Source organism: Protobothrops mucrosquamatus, unplaced genomic scaffold (genome assembly GCF_001527695.2).
Source record: "Protobothrops mucrosquamatus isolate PMUCROS unplaced genomic scaffold, P.Mucros_1.0 scaffold916, whole genome shotgun sequence".
NCBI classification, from domain to species: Eukaryota; Metazoa; Chordata; class Lepidosauria; order Squamata; family Viperidae; genus Protobothrops; species Protobothrops mucrosquamatus.
The window spans coordinates 43,145-66,724 of record NW_015387167.1 but is presented as its reverse complement, the minus strand read 5'-3'; the positions used below and the strand labels follow the sequence as shown (position 1 = coordinate 66,724).

General features: G+C 36.7%; 1 protein-coding gene across 1 annotated transcript in view; it reads right to left on the bottom strand.

Annotated features, from left to right (window-relative positions):
• LOC107290525 (microtubule-associated protein 1B) overlaps positions 1-23,580 on the bottom strand; it is a 34,161-nt gene that overhangs the window by 4,608 nt on the left and 5,973 nt on the right. Inside the window, exons 12-19 of the mRNA XM_015819410.1 lie at positions 23,374-23,400; positions 21,407-21,454; positions 16,187-16,225; positions 12,007-12,057; positions 11,675-11,722; positions 9,696-9,746; positions 5,738-5,776; positions 4,893-4,943 (exon numbers count right to left, since the gene is read on the bottom strand). Of these exons, the coding sequence (XP_015674896.1) occupies positions 4,893-4,943; positions 5,738-5,776; positions 9,696-9,746; positions 11,675-11,722; positions 12,007-12,057; positions 16,187-16,225; positions 21,407-21,454; positions 23,374-23,400 (354 nt within the window). The remainder of the gene's footprint in view (positions 1-4,892; positions 4,944-5,737; positions 5,777-9,695; positions 9,747-11,674; positions 11,723-12,006; positions 12,058-16,186; positions 16,226-21,406; positions 21,455-23,373; positions 23,401-23,580) is intronic.

The following is a 23,580-nucleotide window of genomic DNA, read 5'->3' as shown; positions in this document are numbered from 1 at the left end:
CGCCTACATCGTCCATATAGGACGACTCGGGAACTCAACTCCTACCCCGGGCAGCTCACCTATCCCCTTATGCCCAGGGGAAAGGTATCAAGCCGTTTGACAGCTGATGCTGGCTGTCAAACCGGCTTTTACGCAAAACAGGCGGGAGGCAGCAAACAGCTGCGACCGACGAAATCGCCTGCCACCGGAAGTCCTCTCTATGCATAGATTAACACTTTGTTTCAAAGAAGCATTTGCTGTTGCTCCTATCCCTTATTCAGTCTTCCCCCCAATTTCACAGACTTCATAACACGATGATCAAGGAGACGTATGTTAGCTCTCATCTCTCCAATGGATTTATTCTAAATTTTATGCTAATATCAATGTATCAATCACCTTAATTGTTTCATTGCCATTATCTTAAAAAAGCAGGAAACTAAGTGGCACTATTGTTTGGGGAGGACATTAAGGAACAACCATGTCAATTGCCCTGTTTTTTTTCCTTTTTGTAGAACTCTTCTAGACATTGACACAATTGCCTGTCATGATAGCAAGATAATTGTAAGAGATCTCAGAAAGACATTTCGATTTTTTCTTGAAATGGTCCCCTACTTTAGACTCAATCAATCTAAATAACATAAATTAGAAATTAATTAAAGATAATGGAATTGGAGGAAATTCTTCCACACTCAGGTCATCATCCCCTCATTAGACACAGAAAAAGCAATCTCAGATGCCTTGAGGAAGGATTGAGATAGACGCTGTTTAAGATAGACACCCATAGTTGCTATGAAATCATGAAAGAGTGTTCTGAAATTCAACAGGACAATGAGAGCACAGGCACCATGTCCTTTAGGGATATTCTTGTGTAACAAGGGAGGAAATATGCCAATCAATATTTATATTGAGTCATGTTTAGAGCACACATTCAATAATGGGTAAGGGGAGAATCTGCTACCGTTTTGCACTGTTGTTTGTTTGTTGCTACCCACCAGGTAAGCAGATGAATAAACATGAAAATACTTCATTTACAGGTAGTCCTCAATTTATGGCCATAACTGAGCCTGGAATTAGTGTTATAAATCATGCCAGTCATTAAGCAGGTCACCATGTGACCACACCTAATTTTACAATCTTGCTTGTAGTGATTGTTAATAAATGCAGTGGTCCTAAAGCAAACATGGTGGTGTTTAAGCGACCACTGCAGTTGTTAAGTGAATCCTTTGTCTGCAATGGGCCATTTTTTTTGCCAGAAACCGGAAGTAAATGCCTGTTTCTGGCAAAAAAAAACCAACGTAAACTGTGGGCAGGCCACTGCAGGCTACTACAAACTGATGTAAATGAGGACTTGTTGCTGAGTGCCCAAAATGTGATCACCTGGGACTGCAGGGAAGGGTAGTGGTTAGAGCTTCAAATCCAGGTTGTAAGTAGCCCTGGAGACCTCCACTGTAACTTCGAACGATCATTAAGTGACCATTCATAAGTCAAGGACTACCTGTACAGCATTCCTTTTCACAATAATAAAAAAATTTTGGCTGTGGTCTGGGACTACTGCAGTGCTAAAAGAAGAGATGAGTATATGATGTAATTAGTAGAATCTGCCTCAAAGGTATTGTTTCATGGAGCGCAGATTACTGGTAGTGGTTCAGTGCCATCATTTGAGAAAGCACAGGCAGAGTTCAGGAAATCCCTACTTTTGTTGTCTACTACAATATAAGCCTTTATTCTAGTTACATCAGAAGGACTTGTAAAAGTCAAAATTCCTAGGCATATATTTAAGAAGCATGCTCCTATCTCAAAATAAGCAGTTCTTCTGGACACATTAATTTTGGACACTATTTATTTTGGTTCTTCTTTTGGTATCACCTGTCACTGTTCTTTATGATCATTTTATAGTTTTAATGAGTTGGCTCTTCTTTCTGGAATGCCAAGAGAGTATTAATTATATAATCTTTTTTGTATGTGTATGCAAATGGGCCACAGACCATGTTTCCAAATGAAAATTGTTCAAGCAAGCGAACCATAGTGCCAGAAAATATTTCCTGATTTTTCCAGGAACACGCCAACTCTAAAAAATAGCCATTTAATAGAATATGCAAGAGAATGAATGTCCATTCATATGCACATACACAAAAGAGAGGAAAAGGGGAAAAAAATCACGAAGTAATATATGTATATAGTGGCAAGAAGAAAACAATCAGTTTAGAATCATTAATTATGCTGAGCAAAAAGCCCCAAAAAATGACGAAGAAAAGAATATAAACAATATCTGTTGTCAGAACAGATAAGGGGGCTATCTAGCTCAGCATTTTGTTTCCACAGCATCTCACCAGCTTTATTACCCAGGACCTGGGTTTTCCGAAACATCCTGCCTCTGATATTGGATATAACCTATAGACAAATGATTAGGAGCCATTAATAGCTTTATTCTTTCTGAAGTCTTGGCTGTGGTTTTATTTCTTTGATGTATTAGTTACTTTATATACCTTTGATACTGTTGGCTCTTGAAGCCTTTTGATGCTCTTCAATAAGAACACCCGAAGTTTAAAAATGAAAACCAAAATTTAAATAATCAAAAAGCCTGTTAAAAAGTACCATATTTTAAAGGGCTTTTTTTTTTAAAAAAAGAAAAAAAGCAAAGAGATCTGTCTTCTCAGCTCATTAGGGAACACCTTCCAGATAATGATCAAAAAAGCTTGACTCCAAGTCACCTCAAGATGAGCTTTCAGCAACTGTAGATTTCCAAACATTACGAGGCCATCTCAATGAATGAAGTAGCTTGTTAAGCCATGTGGGCTTTTAAAGGTAATATCTAGCATCTTGTACCAAAACTAGAAGTAAATTGGCAGCCTTTTAATGCTTTTAACACAGGCATAATACATTCTTTCCAAGGGTCAGTGTGATGCTAAATGCATGTGCTATATAAAAATTCTGGCGAAGACAAAAAGGCATCCATAAGCAGAGGCCTAATAATTATGTCCTTTAAACAATGAGGCATAGTACCTTCTTTCGGAGGAACATTTATGTATTAACAAAAGCATCTCCAGTAAATTTCCTAGCTAGAAATTACAAGTGAAATTGGCAAGATCAAGAGAATAAATTATCTTGTACTGTATTGGTTAATTTCAAAACTAGCACTCAATGTTCAGTAATTTGCATACACTGTAAAGAAAGGTATCTTAAATATATCATTAAACATGGATTAATGCAACATTTTCAAGATGTTACTGTGGTTTCCATCCACTTTATTTTCTAACCTGAGAGAAACAGTGGCACTTTTGTTATCCATTGGTTTTGATCTCTACAATATAATCCCTAACATCAAGTTAGGATGCTCCTGGCATCTCCATTCTCCCTGAATAGGGCAATATCATGGAATTTAATTTAGGCTTTACTGGACCAGCATACACAATCAATGGGCTACATTCAGTTTAATGCGTTACATTTGTGGAGCCCTCACACAGCGATTAAATGATAGCAATCTCATGTCTTTGAGTCTTGGAGTGTCTCCCCCTCCCCCAATAAACACTTCCTTTCATTCCTGTCACCATAATATAGTGAGAGATGTGAGCTTTATTCTGATATAACAACAGGTTTTATGCTTTTGTATGCTACGGTGGTGACATTGCATGCATGTATGAAAGGAGCAGACCTTGCATTGCATGGTACAACCCTCCTTTTGTCATTTTGATGAAAGTGTGGGATCCTATGGATGCCTCTGAGTATAGTACTCAATAGGAGAAATAGTTAGTTTGCACACAAATTGTTCTAGAAAGCCCTGGGGGATTTCCCATATGCAGTACACAATTCTTATTTTTTTTACAGCAGGGGTCCCCAACCTTTCTGGGTTGGCGGTCTGGGGTGGGGTGGTGGTGGAGGCACCTTTATGCATGTGAGCACACACCCATGCAAATGGGTCCACATGCACATGAATGGGGGCCGTGATTGTGCACGCAACCAAACGGAGCCATAAGCACCTGTGCAATGTTCGGGTGACACTAGCACCCATGCAATGTGATGATGCTAGTACGAGTGGGGATGTTGTGCTTGCAGCGATGATAGTGCTGGCATGATACCACAATGCTAGCGCGAGTGGGGTGTGTGTGCTCGTGGCGATGCTGGCGCCCACACGACACGGCATTGCTAGTGCCCACACGACACTGTGATGCTAGTGCAAGTGAAGGGATGCAAGCACACACACGCACCTGCACTGGCCAGCCACTCACTTGGCCCAGTGGCCAATAGCCCACGGCCCGGTAGTGGGCCACGGACCACAGGTTGGTGACCCCTGCTTTACAGTATCTATTCTGTTAACATAGTAGATATGTATAAATGAAAAAAGTACTCTCTCATTAGGTCTACAGTATATCTGTCTGTCTATCTATCTATCTCTATCTACCATGAGCCATTGTGGCACAGTGGTTAGAATGCAGTACTGCAGGCTATTTCTGTTGACTGCCGGCTGCCAGCAGTCCGACAATTCAGTTCTTACCGGGTCAAGGTTGACTCAGCATTCCAACCTTCTGAGGTTGGTAAAATAAGGACCCAGATTGTTGGGAGCAATATGCTGAGTCTGTAAACCACTTAGAGAGGGCTATAAAGCATTATGAAATGGTATATAAGTCTAAGTGCTATTGCTATTGCTGCCTGTCTCTCTGTCTGTCTGTCTGTCTGTCTGTCTGTCTGTCTGTCTGTCTGTCTGTCTGTCTGTCTATCTATTTATCTATCTATCTATCTATCTATCTATCTATCTATCTATCTATCTATCTATCTATCTATCTATCTATCTATCTATCATCTATCTATCATATGGCTAGATATCTTGCTATTGCGACTCTAGGTCACTAATAATGAATTAAAAATGAAAAATAGCAAATTAGTGTTTAAAGAAACAGCAATAGACAAAACCATACCTGTAATGGCAGGATGATAAATATTCTTGGTTTGTTTTATCATGCTTGAGGCTAAAAAAAATGTAAATCAGATATAAGAAATTACAATCGCTTTCTTTGAAATCTATCCACCTATCAGTCAGTTTATTTATTACAGCAGTCTTCTCCGATCATGTGCTCTCCAAAAGTGTAAAACTGTAATTTCTCCTTGATCCAAAGCCATTTGATTGGAAGAACTATTTATTAATTTATTAAATATGTATATATAGCAAAGAAAGATTTTATAACATATTAAATGTAACAGCCAAGGTACCAATAAATATTTCTTCACCAATTACTATCTTCAGCAGTTTGTAGCTATAAAACAATTCTGCTTTCATAAAATAAAAGAAATGGGAACTTTTGTATGACCAGTTTGTGCACCGCATTGCCTGATTGTACAGGGTTTAAAAACAAGTTACAAGTAGTGGAAAGTTTTAAAAAATAAACAATATTTTTGTCAAAATATTTCTCATTTAACATTATGATATCACAACTTTTATGGTACAAATTGAATATAGTAAACCTCGTTATTTAATTCAGAGTTTTAGACAATTATAAAATTATTAAAGAGGGATTTTAGACAATTGTACTTTAAGTCAACTATTAATGAGAATTTTAAAGGTGTCCTATTAATGCTAAGAGAACATAGCTCATAGTCGTTATTAATAGAAATGAAAGAATAATTAAAAATTAGCGACTTTGGCAACTGAAATTAAGTTTCTCAGGTTGAGCACTATCCAAAGAATTGGATAGCAGTATCCAAAGTATTAAGAAAATCTGCAACAAACACTTCTAATCCAAGTTACTTAGAATCAGTTAGTTACCTGTTTTAGCTGGGCTTTCCCCCTTTTTAATGTCAATTTCTAAAGAAAAAGAAAAAAATAACTTTCTTTTTAAAGTCAAGATTGTCAGCCCATCTTGATTTTGAATGTATTTCTTAACTTTGCTATACTGTACTGTAGAATAGTCTCAAGGGGGAAAAAAACACTTTTACGTCATCTCTAATAGTTTGAAGATTATTTAAAGCTATAAATCAGACTGAAAATTGAGCTAATAACCCATTGAAAAAAAAATAAAAGAATGAACTCACATATCCATATTTCCTCCCCATTGCTCCTCAGTTTTTTTTTGTTTTTTTACATCACCATCTGGTAACATCATATTGAGTTACAATAGAGTAAATAATATACAGACTCGCTAGCCTTGCTTGATGTAATGGTATGTGGGAATGACCTTGGGGGAGCTACAAGATGCTTGCCTAGGTAGATAAGAATTGGTAGAGCTCTCAGATGCATAAACTGAGAGAAATAAACTCAGAAAACATTCTCCCCAACTTATCACACTGTAAAAGGAGGCCATGAGAGATTTATAACATTCAGACTTGCATGATTTGTTAATGTAGCCTTACAAATAGAATTAGCTCATCTGGCCACAGTTCTTGTCTGATCTAGTCTACATATTCAGGCTGACATTCAGTCATGTATATAATCCAACACACAACCAATTTCTTCCTTAGTTGTCCTAGTAAAGACAGCAAAGAGAACATCTCTATGCAACAGCTAGGCTTTACCTAAGAACACTCCTACACAAGCTGTAACACTCCACCATGAAGATCCAGATCACATGGACCGCAGACTCATAACATAGAGCAGCTGCGTATAAGATTGCACTATCAGCCTGCTTCACAGCTGAACTGCAGGCATACTACAGTCTTTGGGTGAGGGTTTTGTTTGACATCTCAGCTTCTCTTGATCTTTATTCCTTATTTCATTGCCTCTTTCAACCCCTGTCCTATTATTTTGTTTTGCTTCGGGTTAAGTGGGTATTTAAATAAGGAAACGTAATTGGAAAAGGTTGCCTGGTGTGCTTGGCAGCTGCAGCATGCAAGTCAGCATGAATGAGAATATCAAACAGTGCTATTTAAAACATCCACATTTAGAAAGCATGATACGTTTTATCTATCAGGCTATCAATTGCAAAGATACCATTGGGCTTCATAGCAGTGCAAGGAAGGACATCTGAAACACTGAAACAGCAATGCAGTATTTTGTGAACAGCCTCGACTACATGGACATTTCCATTATTAAAAACGGATAAATTTGGATTGAAAAAAAATGTGGTTTTTTTTTAAATGCACACTTGCCTCACTTTTTGCAGACTACAGAGATAAAAAAAAACACCAATGAACGATCGCTAGAAGACATAAGGAAATTGGGCCCACAGCTCTTATGAAAAGATGGGGGAAATGAGCAAACAAAAAGGAATACTGCCATACAATTGAGTAGACTATCTCTGCCTTTTCACCTCCAACTAGTAATTGGGTTTCTGAAGAGAGATCACTCCTGAGCACTTTATTGGGAAATGGCAATAGTTGAACTGAAATGTTTCAGAGCACCACTTATTTCTAATCATGGACCAATACTCAGTAGTAGTAGTATCTGGAAAGGGATAGAGAAGGACAGTGAATAAATAATCCATAGCAGGCTCAGGTGGACACTATTCAAGTAAGTAACACTACCCAATAGATCAGGGGTCTTCAAACTTGGCCCTTTTATGACTTGTGGACTTCAACTCCCAGAATTCCTCAGCCAGCGTACCTGGCTGTACCTGGTGAGGCAGTGGAAGAAAAAAATAAAGAAGAATATTTGTAGCTCAGAGTTGAAATGAAGGGGCTTTGGTGTACTCTGAACTCAGTTCAAGCTCTGAGCTTGGCTCTGAGTTCAACCAAGCTCAGAGAGCACCAAGGACCCCTCAAAGAAGAAAATGTTTGCCAAGTCCTTGTTCCATCTGTGAACCCCAGCATGTTGTCTTGTGATTTTCTGGACAGTGCCTCAATCCTTCAGAGCACTTTAAAAAAAAAAGGTAAAGGAAACATAGGCCTATTGAGTAGCTAGAAAAACCTATTCATCCGAACAGATCTGAGTGAACTTCTGTTCCCAGGAAACATGGCTCTCTTATCTTCTTGCCTATCTTCAGATTTAGGACTGGAGGATTTGGGAAGTTTGGTTATGTATTGACTATGACGTATTTTGGACTTTAGACCCTCAAAACATTTATGCTAACTTTCTAGAGATAGTTCTCTTGCAATATATTTTAAAAAGATACAGAAAGGAATATTAGTTTGCTTATTTACTTATTTATTATAACACAATATATTCATGTTATATTTAGCCCACTTTCCATTGACAAAGAATTCTCCCAATATCTAACAAATATTACTTGCTGAAAGCAATGAAACCTGGATTGGCAAGTAGCATAGAGAGAGGGCTTTCTTATCTTCTGAGGCAGGAGGTAAAAGCAGAAGTAGGGTGTCAGGCAAAATCAAGAATCGGTAAGAGAGTGTTACTGCTAGTTAATCATCCTGCAACAATAGACTTCCATGTGTTTGGCCTAAATAGTTTCCACATGCAGGCCCAGCAAGAGATGTAGAAAAAAACCCCATCTTCCTCCTCTCCTGTCATATTGTACTATCTACAAACAAGAACTAGACAACCCATGACCCATTGGGTCATAATTTCAGAGATATTTCCTTACCTAAACCAATAAACAGAATTGCCATGGATGGACAAAAAAGCAGTAGAAATCGGATTTCCTGCTGGCTTCCCCACTGATTTTGCTTGTTAATAATTTTTATTAAACTAATAGATGCTTTTCTTCTTCTTTTAATTTGTTCTGTGATCTCCACAGGTAATTAAGTGATCAACTTGTGGAGAAAATTTAACATATTAAATGGATGCATACTGTGATGCTCTATGTAGAATATTGATGATCCCGAATGCAAGAGAGAGATACCACTCAAATCATGAAAAACCTTAACTCTCAACAAGAATGCCAAAATAAAATTTTGTTATTGTTCAATGGAGTAAATATCAAAGGAAAATATGAATCACTAGACTGAGGTTGTTGGAGGTTTTTGCTGTGACTTTTCTCAAACCTTGTGTCATGGGAGCTATGTGTCATGCCACTTACTATTATGAAAAAAGAATGAGAAGACTAGCAAAGCCTCAAGCTGTAGGGACACTTGCAACTGATTTAGACATAGCAGTTATACTTTTTTTGACAAAACATCAATGTCCTGACATGCACACTAAGAATCAAGGGCATGTTTGCTGTAAAGAATGATCAATTTGTATTATATAAAGTGCACCACATAAAATAACAGACAGCTTCATTGAATCTCTGATCCAACCTTATGGGCAGCACTAAACAATAACAGAAAATTGCACACATATTACATGACTGATTTGCTCAACATTTGTGGCCTCAACCATCTCTCTCCTTCCCCCAAATCACAGACACTACATAAAATTGAACATATAATCATAAGCATGAGAGCTTGCTTCACTGATATTTGAAACAATAGATACAGAGGACCATGTATACAGATACAATACAGGTTGATTTCATTCATTCATCAGATCTTCCCTTTCTCAGCTGACTAGAGGAATTTTCATTGGTATGGTGACTCCAATTTTATACAAACACTGCATAGAAAAAGCTAGCCATTTTCCCCCAGATCCAATTTTTAGAAGAGCTTCAAAGAGTGTAAAACATGAGTTTACTTTGATATGGTCTTTAGCAACCTCTGACATACTCTCTTGAGATTGGATCAGGTAAATTTAGGTGTTATTATAATCATAAACTGTGAACAAAATCTTGCTTGCATTTCTACACCAGTCATTTAAAATTCATGTATTCTGAGGGGGAAAGTCTCCTTTAATTTGAAGAGAAGGAAAGCAAATGCAAGAATTTGATATTTGATTAATATAATAATATACTTACCTTTCTTTTTCTCAGCAATGGGAAGCTTTGCATCATTTGATTTTGCTGCCTCTGAAAAATACAATTTTCTTAGCTTGCAAAGTGCAAATTTAAGCATGTCTTTCCTTGCCTTGAGTAGAAATGTGTCAGTCCCCATTTTAAAAGCTATAATCACAATATTTTTGCAACAGTAACACAAGGGTTAGCACGTGTGCTGAATCAGGAATTAAACAAGCCAGACAATTAAGGTGAATAAAGCAATATCATATTATGAATGTCTATCCCTTTTTCATTATATACGTACTGGAGGATTGGTATTATCAAAGTTCATAGCTTTGCAGACATTTAGCATTAAAAAAGGCTCTCTTTATCATAAAATCACAGTTCATTACAACGGTTAGAGATATAATTTAGCCAATTTTAAAAGATTCTATGATTTTACTGTTATGCTTTTGATCTGTGAAAATGAAATCCAATATCTATATACTACTAAAACTCTTGTTTGTATGACCTTTAACTGGCAAAACAGTGCAGCATAGGGCAACATGTCACTGTTATTGTTATTAAACAAAGGTACCTGAAAGAAGCTAACATACAAAATGGGTCCAAAATCCAGGACCCATGATTCCCTAAGGAATAAAATTTGGGAAAGTTATGACAGCTTCAGCTGCCAGGCTAGTGCTCCACTTACAGTCCCTCACTTCCTCAAGGGAATTGAAGGAAGAAAGATTTCCAATGCTCTCTGCCAGCTTCCCACAAGGAAATTCAATGGGAAAGCTGGCAGGAAGTTGAAAGTTGCTCCTGCTCCCACTGTTGTTGTTTTTTTTGCCTACTGGTGGTCATTCTGCTCCTCTGTTTAAGTAAAAAAAAACTATCTGAAACAATGACCCATTGGGAAACAGGTTGTCTAGTATATATACAGTATAAATGTGGTAGGTGACTGGGATTGAAAATCAACAGTTCATGTAGGTAGGTAAAAACTAACTGACTCCATCAAGGTTTCTATCTTGCTATTTTTCAAAAACAATTTGAAACCAACCCACCATTGTGTTCAGTGTTATAGACCTTACAACACTAAGAACAAGAAGCAAAAATCATTGCCCTGCCTCAAGCTCCTGAAGCGGAGGAGGAGGAGGAGGAGGAGGAGGAGGAGGAGGAGAACCTGATAGACCTAGGGAAATGGGAGGCATAAAAATTTAAAAGGAAGGAAGGAAGGAAGGAAGGAAGGAAGGAAGGAAGGAAGTTTCACCTCCCCTCTCTTCAGTTAAGCCAGTGAAGTGAGGGGAGCTCAGCTAAGTTCCCCTGGCATTGAGGCAGGATAGTACAAGAGTTTTGTAATGATTGGGATTTTGATTGTGGTTAGGCTTGAGTACACTTCAATGTTTATTGTCTTTCTTATTTTTGCTTGGTTTCTTTGGTTTTTTTTTGTTTTGTTTTAACTCTAAATTAGCCAAGCAGAGTCACAATTTGCAAGGCCATATAAATTGATTTAATCAATTTATGAAACGTCTAAAATGTGAAACTGCTAAGATAGCATTTACTGCATAGGACTTGTTAAGTAGCTGTTGATCAGAAAGCAATTAGAGAATAATGCAAAAGTTCCCTCCAAGCCCACCATAAATATCCTATTTTTCCAGCTGAAAACCCACTTCAGACCTACTACTACTGCAGCAGAGTTGGAAGTAAATCAGCCAAGCTACCAATAGAAATCATAAGAAGATGGGACTGGAAGGGTTCAGATCCAAATGGGAGTGCTGCAAATTCAGTATGTGGAAGAGCCATTAGATGAAAGTGAACCAAAGTTAACACCAAAAAAGAGGACAGTGGTAAATTAAGGACCTTCTTTTGTTCAATGTCAATACTAAGTCCATTCTATAACATTATATGTAATGTTTCTCATATAACTATCTTAAATCACTTTAGCATCAACAAAAACATTTGTGAAATCCTACAATGGTCCTAGTTACAAAAAAGAATAAGATCTTAGAAATGATGTTTACCTTTTCCTTTGACAGCAATAGGAGGCTTCACTTTTTCTTTTGAGATATCTATAAAAACATTCATTCGTTCATTCATTTTGTTTTGCATTTTTTCTTTAAACCGCCCCCCTACACACAAACACACATTTCTGGGTGCTTTTAAACCTTCATTTAATGTAACAAGACTATATATAGCTAGATCAAGTAAACAGAACCAATCATTATTATTTCCTTCCACAAGTTTTTCCACTCTTTTTGTTAACTCTGTGGGCTTGAAAAGAATTTCTTCACTACTTTGGCAATCCGAAAATAAACTGAAAAAGTCTTAAAACTTTAAAAATATATTTCTTTACCCTTTTTCTTTTGGGTTTCTGTGGTCTTCATTAATTTTTCTTTCTCGGGCTCTGTGTAAAAGTACAGTGAGCAAACATTAGTCATATCTAGCAAATTAATAATCCCAAACTGAAGCTGCGTTGACACAATATGCAGTTTTGCAGCTATGTTTTGAGTTGGATATATTGCAAATTCTTTTCATGGTAGCAGTAGTAAGTATCAAGAGCTAAAACCATGTTAACTTTTTTCAAGCAGGGATTGAAGATAGTTTGTGTTCATAGAAAAAGAACTGCATTTATGTGACTCTTTCCATGACCACAGCACTTTTCCTTTGACTGAAATTTATTCTGTTCATAAAGAACATTAGATGCTTCTATATGTAAGCATCAGAAAGATCCCAACCTTATGGCTTGATTTTTGGTACTATAAAAACAACAGGTGACCAATCACCCTGAATGTCAATAATGGATAGTGTTGCACTTTGACCTTTCAGATTTCAGGATTAGTAATGCTTTGACAGAAGTAGAGGGGCAGAAATAGAAATAGATGGACAGAAATAAATGAGAAATGATGTCTTGAAAGCCCCCCAGTCATTTCAGATCTTCTTGTATCTCACTCAGCTGGAATGAAAGAAGATTGTAGCTTGCAGCAGTCCTAATTGCATTCAATTATAATTTGCCTGACTCGATGTGGCATTTTAAATGCAAGACTTTTAAAAGCCATGGAAAAGTATAACACCAAGCAATGAGTTGTGGCACCTATTTGCTAAGACAAGTGTCTGTGGGTACTAGATAGTCAAATAATTTCCTACTTGCCTGACAAGGTCCAGATATATGAATATAAAAGGTCGGTTATACTTTATCAGATCATAAATTCTTTTACTTAACTAGACAGCTTCATGTTTCTTACTAACTTTTAGCTGCTGTATTTAAGATTTCATTTATTTAACAGCAATCATAATATACTCCTACTCTAAATGAATTCTGGGCGGCTAATAGCAAAATACAAATCAGATTAAAATATAAAAAAACAATTTCAAACCACAAAACAATAATATAGATGTACTGCTGCTTCAGAAAATCATTGTAACACCAAGGAGGATTTGTGCTCTTTTTCTTTCTTGTATAAAATAGCTTCTCTTTTGTAATTCCTGTGCATGGCAGAGCAAAGTAGGATCTTTTGAAAAATAAGTCTCTTCCTTTCACTTCTCCACCAGTTTACTCCTCATAATCCTCAGGCAGTTAAGCTCAAGAGTGCTAATTTTTTTATTTCAAAACTACTTTGCCAAAGCCAGTCACCTAGTAGGGAGAATGTGATGAGTGAGCTGGTACTGCCTCATACAGATTTTGATCACTTTTCGGCAAGAAAAGATAAACAGCTAATGTAATTTATTAGAAGTATGAGTAACTGCAAGAGGTATAAGGTAGCTAGATATAAGCTACCTTGAGAGGAGCTTTACTATAGGCCTGTTTAGGAAAGCTGCTATAACTAGCTGGGACCATGATCACCTTTGTGAAGGATAAGGGGCTCCCAGATGCCATGGGGGTGTGAAATTCTATTTACACTCCTCAACAGGCAGTCCTTGACTTATGACTGTAACTGAGCCCAGAATTATGGTTGTAAGTCACTGAGACTGTAAGTTGAGACATCACGTGACCACATTTTTGCACCTGTCGTTAAGTGAACACCACAGTCATTAAGAAAATCCATTTTCCCCAATGGGCACTTTTTGCCAGAAATTGGAAATAAATGCCAGAATCCAGGGGGGAAAAACCATTCCAAATCACAGTCAGATGAGGACAGGACATTGCAAATGGCTGTAGGGTCAGCTGATTGCCAAGTGTCCAAAATGAAATCACGTGACTGTGGGGTGGGGTGGGGTGTGTGCAGCAGCCATCATAATTTCAAATCAGGTTATAAATAGCTCCGGAGAGGTCTGGCATAACTTTGAACAGCCATTAAGCAGCCAGTTATAATTCGAGAACTAGCTGTATGGAATGTTGCAGAATCTTCTTTCATTGTTCCACCTGTAAATGTTTTGTGTCTATGCCATAGTTGAAATTATTAAAATTATTCTTTTGCTTTGCTTTCTTCAGTGAATCTGTTTAGCTTCTCTTTCATTTGTGTGCACACTGCATACAAATCCAAAAAAACCTCTTGCCCGCATTTTACAATAGCGAAACAATAGATTACAGGTAATCATCCACTTACGAGCACAACTGAGCCCGAAATTTCTGCTGCTAAGCGAGACATTCGTTAAGTGAGTTTTGCCCTGTTTTATGACTTTTCTTGCCACATTTGTTAAGCGAATCGCTGCAGTTGTTAAGTTAGTAACACAGTTGTTAAGCTTCCCCATTGACTTTGCTTGTCAGATGGTCACAAAAGGGAATCAGATGACCCCCCCGAGGCACTGCAACTGTCATAAGTATGAGTCAGTTGCCAAGCCTCTGACTTTTGATCACATGAACATGGGGATGCTGCAATGGTCATAAGTGTGAAAAATGGTCATACGTCACTTTTTTTAGTGCTGTTGCAACTTTGAACGGTCTCTAAATGAACCGTTGTAAGTCGAGGACTACCCGTACTCATCCTGTAATGTAATTAAGTGCATTATGTCTGTAGTTTCCTTTTTATGCCAAATCCTATTCATATTTACCCACATAAGGAGCCTCGCTGCATTCTTAGATGCTGACTTCCAGTTAAGGCTGAAATTCTGAGGATACTGATTGCCAAGTAATCTTTATCATATTTAATAGATCTTGCATATTTACAATGCATAGGAAAGCAAGCATACACACAATGCAAAGGAAAGCCTTTGACAATACCCAGCCAGATGCCACACAATTGTTCCCTGTGGACTCCATATTTAAATGAGAAAGAAAAGGAGAAGATTGGGTATTTAATAGATGTGTGTAAATGATTTTATCCTTTGTTTTTATGAACCCCCGAAGGCGTTCTCATTTCACATATGCTTTTTTTCCTGAATGCTGTCTGCATTCATGTAATATTCAATATTAGCCTTGCAGTGAAGTATTTCAAAATCAGGCACATATTTATTCCAGTTTAATTGTTTGCATATAATCAGAAGCAGGAAGAACATGGCAGTTTTATCATACTTATATTTTAATTTCAAGTTTGCTTTCAGCTGCTTATTTATCACCTTTACTTTTTAAAGGTACATCATAATTTGTTTCTTTTTCTTTCATGTGTTCTGCAAAATACATACCAGTGTTGTGTTAATTTTCATGCACATACAAATTACAGATGTTTGAAAATTTGGGTAAGGATATATGGGGTTATAAACTGGCTTGTTTATTTTGCAAATATACAATTATATTAAGTTGTGGAACCATCTTAAGAAGGTATATCCCTTAAAAGAAGCATCCAAATATTTTAAATTCTGGTTTTACATAATAATAGTCTAAGAGTTAATTGCCTGAGATGAATATTGCAGGATGGAAAGGAGAAGGGTAATACACTAGGTGCTTACCACACAGAAAATTATTGCTATATAATTTGCAGCTCATCCATGTATGAATGTATATGCCTGCATGTAAAATTCCTTTATAAAACTTATAATATTTTCCAACAGTTCCAACATACTCTGTGTTTTGGATATGATATTTGCTTTGTGAGCCTGTATTATAATTAATATTACTACATGTTGAATGTTATAGAGCAATTGGAAGTCTTTTGCAGTATTATTTATGCATTTCCAAAATTTAAGTGTATATTTTATTATATTTTTATAACTAAAATGGAAACATTACTTTTTAATCCAGAAAACTGAAAGTACAGCACCACTAATATAAAATACATACCTACAAATAATGAATAAATCGACACATTAATAAAACTATGACCAGGATTGATATTTTCTGTCATACAAAGTATTGTGCAGTCACTGCTATGCTGTGGAAATTATAACTGAGCTCAAAATAATAAAACAGTAAAATTCAATAATATTGACATTGTGCAATCTAATATATGATTAATTGTGCCACATTCATCATTTCTTGTTTCTTTAATTGTTCACTTGGAAAGCATAGTGGGCTATTTTTTTTTAAAAAAAAACAACTTTTATTCTAAATGAAGATTTGAAATGATCTTGTAATACTTTAAAATAAGGAAAACAAGGAGAAATATTATTCATGGATAAACTGTCAGATAATTTATCATATCCACAAAGTATATACATACTGTGACACACTTTACTTGATTCTTTGGAGTCTGATTTATCTGCAGAAGAAGAAATGAGAAAAAATAATAATCCCTTATTTTCTCATATAGTAGCTAACACTATATGATTAGAATGAAGAATTACATTTATTGAAATTAAGAGGTAAAATTCATCAGATTAAAAGTCTATTTGCATGTGCAAAAAAAAAGAGTTCAGAGTGGCATTTCACTTACAAATAGCAAAGTAGATGAAGATTTCTTTCTTAGCCAACTTTTGAAAAAGCTTCTGAATCAGTGGAACCCACAACAAAACAACTTTTGACTTATTTCATTCAGCTGAAAAGATGAATGAGGTGCCTGATCAATTCTTAACATCAGGGCTTTTTTTCTCGTAGAACGCCCAGAACGGAGTTCCAGCACCTTTTTTGGATGGAACCTTGTAGGGTAGGCAAGGCAGGTTATATGACATGTGTGAGTTCCAGCACCTTTTTTTTTTTTTAGAAAAAAAGCACTGCTTAACATTAACCAAGGATATATCCCTTGAAATGGAAAGCAGCCAAAATCTCTGTTCTCCTATTCTTTTGTTTCTGTTATTAGTGCTTTCCTTCAGAAAACCAGCTTTAAAATGAAAAGATACTTTGAATCACTAAGACAATCAAAGGCCTGGAGACTAAAACATATGAATAACTGCTGCAGGACTTGGGTTTGGCTGGTCTAAAGAAAAGAAGAAACAGGTGTGACATGATATCAGTATTCCAGTATTTGAGGGGCTGCCACAAAGAAGAGGGGGTCAAAATATTCTCCAAAGCACCAGAGACCAGGACAAGAAACAATGGTTGGAAACTGATCAGAGAGAGAAGCAACTTGAAATTAAAGAGAAACTTCCTAACAGTGAGGACAATTAACCAGTGGAACAGCTTACCCCCAGAAATCAGATTTTTAAGAAGACACTAGACTGTCACTTGTCTGAAATGGTATAGGTTCTCCTGCTTGAGCAGGGGGATGGACTAGAAGACCTCTAAGGTTCCTTCCAGCTCTATTCTATTCTATTCTATTCTATTCTATTCTATTCTATTCTATTCTATTCTAATTGACCTAAATACAAGATGTGTTTGAAGCATGCTACTCATGTTTCCTAAGAAGGCTTGTGGAGGGAAATGTGGAGGGAAAAAGACCAGGGAGAGATGAAACTGTCAAAAATGTGCATTTTTCCATCTTAATTTAAATATCTTTTTCCATCTATTTACATTTTAAAAGGTCAGTATGGATTTTTGTATGCATATTCTTTGCTCTTCCCCTAATGTACATATACTAGTAAATATTTTTCTCTAATATTTGCATTTTACAGGTACTTTACTTAAGGACCTGCATCTCTTTAAAATATTCTAAATTAGCAAATGATCACAAAATTAATAAAGAAGAATATTTGTATATGTATATATAGCCACTAGAATATGAACTGAGAGCAAATCCTATTCCTTATTAACACTGATGACGTTAACCTAGTTTGGGTAATGAAACGTCTGCAAGAAAACATCCAAGCTCAGAAAGCACCAAGGACCCCTCATGGTAATAAAATTTGCAGAAATGGGAGAAAGGAAAGGCAATTGCATTAAGTTTATCTACTGGCCTAAAGGTGTAAATTATAAATGTTTACATATGGATTTCTTCTCTGTCTCTATGAGGAAGAGATCCATGTATAAACAAATGCCCGGGTCCATGCCTTCTCATTGCCTCCAGCATGAAAGGTCTGAAAGGGAAGCTAATGAAAAAATTTAGAATCCCCTGCTGCAAATAGAAATCTTAACTTTATGGCTACTCTTCTTTGAAGGCATGAACAAAGCTTCAGATGCTACCTCTGGACCTTTGGGGGTTAATACTGCAGCTGATATCTTTTACCTACTGTATAACAAGTGGCAGCATTTTCCTGACTAAGAGTGATCTCAAGAAAAGTAAGTAGTTGTTGGGACCATATTAATACTTTCATGGAAGATAACCAGGAATTTCAAATTCTCAAACAGACTTGGAAGTTGAACAAATACCCCCATAAAAAGGGCAATCACAAACCAATTCAGTATTTCTGCCTGCAAATATACTTGACCCAGAAATCGCTTCTGAATTGATGGAGTCTTTGCTTATATTTATCCGGCTTCCACAAACACTTCCAGCTGACAATTTGAGACAGTGTGTATATAAACGTCACATTGTGTAGCCCCAGAAAAGAATGAAGACAACTCAACTCTCTCATTGACTTCATGTGAAGGGTTATGTTCACGGGGCTGAGTTGGCTACATTTCTCTTCTCACTTTTCCCAGAGAAACAGTTGTCTTTTATTGAGGGAGAGGCAGAAAGGAGACAAAGCAGAATGATGAAGGCAGGGTTGTAGCATCATGACACAAAGATCTGCCTGGTTTGTGTGGACATCATGACAATGCATGATATTTTAAAAAAGGGGCAGAGTTTGCAGCATAACACTGCAATGCTGCTTTCATCATTTTGATAAAAGCAGGAAGTCCCTGCAGATGTCCATGGGACAGAATCAGAAAGGTTAAAAAGAAACATGGGAATGAAACTACTCAAGTATTCCTTAAATTGGTGTTTCTCAACCTTGGCAATTTTGAGACATGTGGATTTTCCCAGTCAGCATGCTGGGAATTGAAGTCAGCACATCTGAAAGTTGCCAAGGTTGAGAAACACTGCCTTAAATACTTAGGAGTAAAAGAAAACATTAATAATTTCTAAGTGTTTCTAAGTGTTCAGCTTAAACATCTAAAGAGTCAGCTAATTTTGGACATGGACAAAGATATGCTTGCCTACATCACTAAGGCCATTTTCACAAGAGATACTACAATTTTACATTATTCTGCTATATTTAAAATCTTATTGTATGATAGCAAAAGAACTTTAATGATTTGATCCCCTCTAAGCTTGTCATTATCATTCCATGAAATATTTAAGGTAACACTTTTTAAAGGTAAGAGAAATAGTGCAAATTACAAAAATGTCATGAATAAGCACATCAAAAATGTTGAAACTATTTTTTTTCATTCTCTCATATGTTTAGGACTCTGTGTCATTTAGTTTGAGTTATTTGGAATAAATATTAAATAAATAAATAAATAAATATTGACTTTATATTTTTTATATAATAAATATTAACTTTAATATTAACTTTAGATATTTATATCAAATCCAATCAAATTTATTATAGCCCCAAGGGCAGATACAAACAAAATATCTCATAATAGAAGCATTATATCTTTCTACATAACTGTATAACGGGGGAAAATAAGTATTGTAGAATTAAAAAAAAAAGGAAGAATTGTGCAACTTGGGGACTATTTTCAGTCCTTGTCCAAAAGAAATTAAAGAGAAATCACATGACTTTAATACTTAATGCCTTAATATTTCTTCAAGATAAGATATATAAGGATCTAGCTAGAATCCTTATACAGGGAACAATATAGTATCATATGGTTTAGTTTTTATTGCTTCATCTCCACATGAACATAACTGAAGGTACATAGGACTGTTCTTAAAACATCCCAAAAGGACTGCTGAGGTCTACCCTTATGAAATTTCAAAACTGAAATAGATGATTAAATAGGAGACTGGAACAAATCCTTTGGAAGCAAATGATAAATATTGGGATGTGACACCTTACTTAAATTTGTTTGGAGATCTATGTCTCCAAACAAACAACATTCATTGCTTAAGGGCATTTGTAGCATTATCAAAACCTAAGGAGCACAGATTTTCTATAGAAAAGCCCAGCAATTGAATTTTACCTACGACTTTTTAAAGGCATCATGATTTTAACTGGTAACTAAGTACTAACGGGGACAAAACTATAGGACGCAAAATTAACTGTACCCAGAAGGAAAAAGAAGAAACTGTACTGTAGCATTCAAAGAAACAATGCCTGATGTTGAAATTTATTTAAGTTATTTAAATATCCACTTTATATAAATCTTCATTTTATACAGAGTTTTCCTTTATATCAATTCTGTAACTTTTTCTATATTAAAACCTGTATGCTGATCTGGCTATTTGAATGGAAACATGCTGAAGTCCACATTCTATACCAGACATGTCAAACACAAGGCTGGTTTCATGTGGCCTGCGAAGCCATCCTGGAAACAGTGAGAGAACAGCCCCCGCTGCCTTGGCCCTGGCCCTGGCCCAGGCCAGCCGGGAGCCAATGTACAATTTTGTGGTGGCCATCTATGCTGAAATGTATTCAGTCTTAGCTCCATAAGGCCATCTGGAAACAGCTTGGTGCCGCAGGTGCTCGAGGGCCAGGCTGGGCGTTTGACCTCTGCTGCCCAGGGCTCCGGGAAGCCCGTGCCACCATCCAGCCCCCCCTGCCTGGCCTGAGAGGAACAGTGAGGCTCCTCCAGTGGACCATGCCTTGGCACTTGCCCTGGTCCCACCCCATTCTGCCAGAGACCCTCAGATCTGTCCCACTCCTGTCCAGGCCCCCACAGGCACCCTTGACGCGAACAATGTAGATCTGGCCACACTCACCCAGTAGACCACACCCACTCCATCCATGCCCACCCAGTAGGCTGCACTCACCCTGGCCAAACCCACCCGGCCCCCCGAGGGCAACCGCAATGCTGATGCAGCCCTCAATGAAATTGAGTTTACACCCCTGTTCTATACCTACATTTGCCTCACAGTACAGGTAGTCCTTGACTTATGACCATTACTGGAAATAGAATTTTCATTGCTAAGCAAAGTGATTATTAAGTGAGTCGGGCCCAATTTTATGACCCTCCCCCATTGATTTTGCTTGTTGGAAGGCATCTGGAAAAATTGTTACTTCAAATGGCCATTAAATTAATGGCTGGAACTACCTCTATGCAATGCAATGTCTTTAAAGATCCACAAAAAATGGTCAGGTATTGTTAAAACATAAAGAATAATGCCTGGCCCATAGAATGTTCATCTCCACTTAAAGCCTTTATGCCACAAATCAAGCCAGTTAAAATAATTTAGGCCACAAAAGATGACATGTCTAGATAAATTGTTACATTTTGTCTCTGCGTTTGGATATATACAAACTGAATTCTGTCAGAATGATGTTTCCCAGACAGGTTGAAAAGACTACTCACCAAGATAGTTAAAAGAGACAAATTCAAGGTTGTCCATTTCTTGAAATATGAAATGTGTATTTTTTAAAATAGCTCTGACACTTGTTTTAGAACATATCAGCTTCGCTGAGTTTCTTTTTTTTACCTTGTTCTTCTGCCTTGCTAGGTCTTTCTTCTTTCTTTTCGTGTAATGCTGCAAAGCAAAGATAAGGGACATGTAACATAGCTAGTCTCAAAGAGAATGGTTTATGCAAACAAGGCCTTTTGAAAAAGCATTAAATCTCTGCTGCTTATTTGAAGTGACATTTTTACATATTGATTAGATCATAACAGATAATTTAAAATTATGCAATAACATTATATTTGTGTCTCCTAAGCAATCTACATGTAGATTATAATCTTGTAGAATGACAAAGAGAAAAAAGAACACGATACAGGTAGTCTTCAATTTTTGACCATAATTGAGCCCAGAATTATAGTCATAAATCATGCTGATTGTTAAGTGGGTCATCACCTGACCATGATCAATTTTACAATCTTTTTTGTGGCGGTCCTTAAGCGAATCCATTGTCTGCAATTTTTTGCTGGAAACCCGAAATAAATGCCAGTTTCCAGCAAAAAAAATATATTGTAAATCATGGCCATATGACTGCCAGATGCTGCAAACAGCCATAAATATGAGCTGGTTACAAAGAACCCAAAATGTGGTCACATGACTGTGGGGGCCCCAGCTACCAGAACTTAGAAACTGGGTTGTAAGTAGTCCTATCATTAAAATAATATAAAATCCTATAGTAAATTGATCAACCTGAATACATTTATCTGGATGTCTATCCTAGTTAGTTAGTGGGAGTTAGTGGGAGAAAAGCATAGTGTATCAAAGATGAAAGGCACCTAGATTGAGAGGTTATCTTCCTTGAAATGGCTGTGAGAAATAAACTAGAAGCATCTGTTGCTATTCTTAATTGCATTTGGCTTGCTACCTGAATCCTAAACTACCCACAGTTTTACCAATCAATTGTTAACCATGGTATGTCTGATTTAATGATATTGTAAGCTGAAGTTTCATCTTATAGATAAACAAATAATTCTTTAAATTCCCCTGTAAAGGAAAAGAATGTGCAGCTCCTGAAGAAAGCTTCTGCAGATTTAGGATACAGGCACTCAACTACTTCAAAATTCATCAAATTCAATATTCAATGCGTTTTGCAGCAGGAATCTTGTCCCAGCACTCGTCTTCCTCCCAGTATTTGACATGCAAGGTCAGCTGCCTTGTGACTTGCTATTTCTTCTGGCCAAAATAGTGGGTCACGTGGTAAGTCACGTGGTTTTCTCGGTACTTGTCAATTTTAATATTTGTCATGTCTTCTGGAACAGATACCAAGATACCACTGACAGATACAAAGGTACCACTGTATAAGCTAATTGAAGCACAGATTGAACAGAAGACAAATCATGTTGCTTAAGGCACCAGGCTAGAAACTAGGAGACTGCGACTTCTAGTCCCACCTTAATCATGAAAGCCAGCTGGGTGACCAGTCACTCTCTCTCAGCTCCACACCCCCCCCCCACAAGGATGTTGTTGAGGGGAAAATAAGAGGAGGAAGGAGTATTATATATGTTCTCTGCCTTGATATATTTATAAAAATAATAAAGGCAGGGTATAGATAAATAATTAAGTATGTTTTGAATTCCAAAGTCATAATAGGTCTAAGCCATAGTCTTTTTTTCAAAAAAGGAATCACAAATTATGTTAATTTATCATTTATATAAAAAAGAAAAGCTCTTTTAAAAAAGGAGTCACCTATGTGTGAGTTAGGGACCTATACAAATTTATAATAAATGAAATAAAACTAATAAAATGTTAGTTAGTTTAATTCAAGTGATAGTTCATGACTGAAAACACTTTTAATAAAAAAAGCAGTAACGACTAACTGTTATTGTGTGAAAGAGAAGTGTACGATCTCCTGAGACATTACAAACCCAGCTCTCAGAATTATTGAACTGAACGAAGGGCTCTACAACTCATCTCTGAAAACTGGCTAGGGATCAGGCTGCAAAGTATTCTCTATATAAGTACATAAATTTTAAAAAGGAAATAATATTCCTGACCTTTTGGCTTATGAGTTCCTCCAACAGCTGTAAATAAAGTAAGAAAATATTCTGAACACTATACAGAACCTCAAAATTCTTACAACACACATTTATTTGTATATATTACCACAGATATCCCAAGTGGTAGCTACCCAATCTAAAAACAGCACAAACACTTTAAAAGCCTAAGAAATAATAAAATCCTCATGAGAAATCCAATATGTA